We start from the raw sequence: 3,275 nt of genomic DNA on the forward strand, positions 1-3,275 counted from the left end.
ACCACCCCCCTCCACTACCCCTTCCCCTGTCCACTAACCCCCCCCACCCCCCCCCCCTTGCGCACCACCCGCAACCACCTCCCCCCCCCACTTCTCCTCCATCCCCCGCCCCCATCCCCCCCCCCCGTCCAACAGAACCGCACTCAAACAAACGGGCAGATAAGCGCTGGCCGGGCCGTCCGCTCCAGCCAATCGCGGGAGAGGGCGCCTATAAGAAGAAAAGCCAACACGGAGGGGGGGAAGAGGGGGGCCGTGGCTGAGCCGCTGGGCAAATTTACCTGTTCCGCCACTGAACCATGTCCATGAGCCCGAAGCATTCTACTCCCTTCTCGGTGACAGACATCCTCAGCCCGATGGAGGAGAGCTACAGGAAGGTGGCCATGGAGGTGCCGCTCCACTCGGGCATGCACGGGGCGGGCGGCGTCGGCGGCGCGGGCTACCGCGCGGCGTCGACGGGGCCGGTGATTGGCAACATCAGCGGCGGCGGCGGCGTGCTGGTGGGCCAGTCGATGCACGTGGGACACGCGCAGGCCCAGCAGCAGCAGCAGCAGGGCGCTCCGACGTCCGCGGCGACGGCGGCGGCGGCGGCCTACCACATGCCGCAGCTGCCGCACCACCACCACCACCACCACCACGCGGCCCACGCGGCCCACATGAACGGTGCCGCGTACTGCAACGGCGCGCTGGGCGGAGTGCACGCCGCCATGGGGGAGCTGCCGCCGTACCAGGACGGCATGCGAGGAGCCGGCGCCGGAGGAGGGTGGTACGGAGCCAACGCCGATCCCAGATATTCCACCAGTGAGTACGAGTGTAAGTGAGAAGTCCTGGCGGCGGCGGCGGTGGCGGCGGCGGCTGTGCTGGTGGTGTTGGCTGTGGTGGTGGTGGTGGCTGTGGTGGCTGTGGTGGTGGTGGCTGTGGTGGTGGTGGCTGTGGTGGTGTTGGCTGTGGTGGTGGTGGGAGAGTTGGAGAGATGTCACTCACTGACGAGTTTTGTTTTTCTGAAATATTGACGTCTCGAGTTTTGTTTTGGCGAGCGTGCGCGTTTGCGTGAGTTTTATGGGCTTTAAATTTAAGGGGGAGCGGTGGTGCAGCGGTTAGCGCGCTGCGCTACGAACCCGGCGACCCGAGTTCCATTCCCGCTCACGGCCAACACCATTAACGATTTATCTGAACCGGTGCTGGGCCTCCCCTAGGTCGACTCAAATGAGCACCTGGTGCGGTGTGTAAACATCGCCACTCAGGAGACAAAGGCGGCCGGGCGTGTGCTGTCCGCCCACCCCCTCGTGTGCCGTGCCGGCCTTCATAGGTTGCTCGCTAACAGCTCTTGCCCCAAAAGTCTGTTGAGGCTACACGGGGGATCTCTGCCTTATCTTGTCCTGTGCGCGCACGTGCGCGTGTGTGTTTTGTGATTCTGCACTCAGCGTCGTTTTTCGTGTGAAACTTTTGGAAAGTTTCATGATTTCTGACGCACGTATATTAACAAGCTCATTGGCAGACCTCATCCATTAACTGCGCGTACGCAAGATACTACGATTCGCCCGTTTAAAAAAGACCAAACACAGCCTCACATGTTCACGTCGCAAAACGTCATTGTGGCGACGACACGGACGTTCCACCCGGTGCGCTATCGCAACAAACTACGTCTAACGTCCGTCCGTACGCGGGCGGGCGGGCGCGTTGAAATTTTCTCGCACCTCCGGTTAGCCACGGGCTCCGGGTGAAGACTGACGCCCATGCGCAATTCCAAGCCCGTTTCCGAAAGGGCGCCGTCCTCTCCCCACCGAACGCTCCGGTAAAAGACGTTTTTCGCTCCGATTCCTTCCGCCCGCGTCGCGCCCTAACCAGTCGCCTCCCGGGCCCTTCTCCTCCCCCGCGCTATCTCCCCGCCGCCTGCCCTCCGCAGTCTCGCGTTTCATGAGCACGTCGTCCGGCATGAACATGGGAGGGATGAACGCGTACGGAGGCATGGGCGGCGACGCCGGCAAGGTCCTGGCTCCGCTCGTCTCGACGCCGCGGCGCAAGCGTCGGGTGCTCTTCTCGCAGGCGCAGGTCTATGAGCTGGAGCGCCGCTTCAAGCAGCAGAAGTACCTGTCGGCGCCCGAGCGCGAGCACCTGGCCAGCATGATCCACCTCACCCCGACGCAGGTCAAGATCTGGTTCCAGAACCACCGCTACAAGATGAAGCGCCAGGCCAAGGACAAGGTGTCGCAGCAGCTGCAGCAGGACGGCGCCGGCGGCGGCGGCGGGCAGCAGCAGTCGCCGCGCCGCGTCGCCGTGCCGGTGCTCGTCAAGGACGGCAAGCCGTGCCCCGGCGGAACCGGCGTCTCCACGCAGGGCACTTCCAACCACCACCAGCAGCAGCAGCAGCAGCAGGGCCATCACCACAACCACAGCAACCACCACCAGCAGCAGCACCAGCAGCAGCAGCAAGGGGCGGGAGGCGTCATATCGGGCGGCGGCACCGCCTCGTCGCTCATCCAGCAGACGGAGCAGGGCGTGGAGCTGGTGCAGGTGGACGCGCCGCTCAGCCCCTCCGACCTCCACACGGCCGTGGCGTCGATGGCGTCCATGACGTCGCCGGTGGCCGAGTACAACATGGTGATGTCGGCGGGCTCCACTCTCCTATACGGCAGGACGTGGTGAGCCGGCGGGGTGGGCCCTCGGCCTCGCCGTCGCACCGGCGCTGGCACCGGCGGTGGCACCGGCGACGGGCACCGGTGACGGACACCGTCGCGGGCGGCGGCAACGGCAGCAGCAGCAGCAGGTTTGACCGACTGTTGTGGGGGAAAAAAATAAAAAACGTGCAACTTGTTCCAAGCTGGCGCCGTTTATTTTGTAGTAGCTTGTGCCGGACCGTGGTGGCGCCCGAGGAGGAGGAGGAGGATTACCGTTGGGGAAGACGTCGACGACGACTCGGGAGCGTCGCGGAACTTTGGAGGCGGCGAATTAACGCTCCTCCTTATCGTCATCGTCGTCGTCGTCGTTGTCGTCGAACAGATTCCCCGGGAAGAGAATCCGAAAGACAATCGCCCGGATTAAAGTTGTGAGCGCGGGCTCCGCTGTGCCATACTGAACATACTCACTTGTAGATTGACCACCGCTCCCAACCAACTCGTGTTGCTGTTCGTTATACATATATATACACACGTCTACATATATATATTTTTTGTCACTCGATGAATTAAAATGCACTAGCTTAAGCGTGAAGGCACGTGCAAGTGCCCAGCCCGCCCGTGTTACGGTCTGCGACGCTTGGTTATGTATATTTGGTTTCT

The 3,275-nt window shown here is 63.0% G+C and overlaps 1 protein-coding gene across 1 annotated transcript; it reads left to right on the forward strand.

Moving 5' to 3' along the window:
- The first annotated feature begins 258 nt into the window (after positions 1-258).
- On the forward strand, positions 259-3,046 carry LOC144937021 (homeobox protein Nkx-2.4-like). Its single transcript, XM_078864262.1, has 2 exons — positions 259-798; positions 1,904-3,046. The coding sequence occupies exons 1-2, from the start codon at positions 297-299 to the stop codon at positions 2,641-2,643; spliced, it is 1,242 nt and encodes a 413-aa protein (XP_078720388.1). The 5' UTR covers positions 259-296; the 3' UTR covers positions 2,644-3,046.
- Positions 3,047-3,275: the final 229 nt, after the last annotated feature.

Source organism: Lampetra fluviatilis, chromosome 18 (assembly GCF_964198595.1).
Source record: "Lampetra fluviatilis chromosome 18, kcLamFluv1.1, whole genome shotgun sequence".
Taxonomy (NCBI): domain Eukaryota; kingdom Metazoa; phylum Chordata; class Hyperoartia; order Petromyzontiformes; family Petromyzontidae; genus Lampetra; species Lampetra fluviatilis.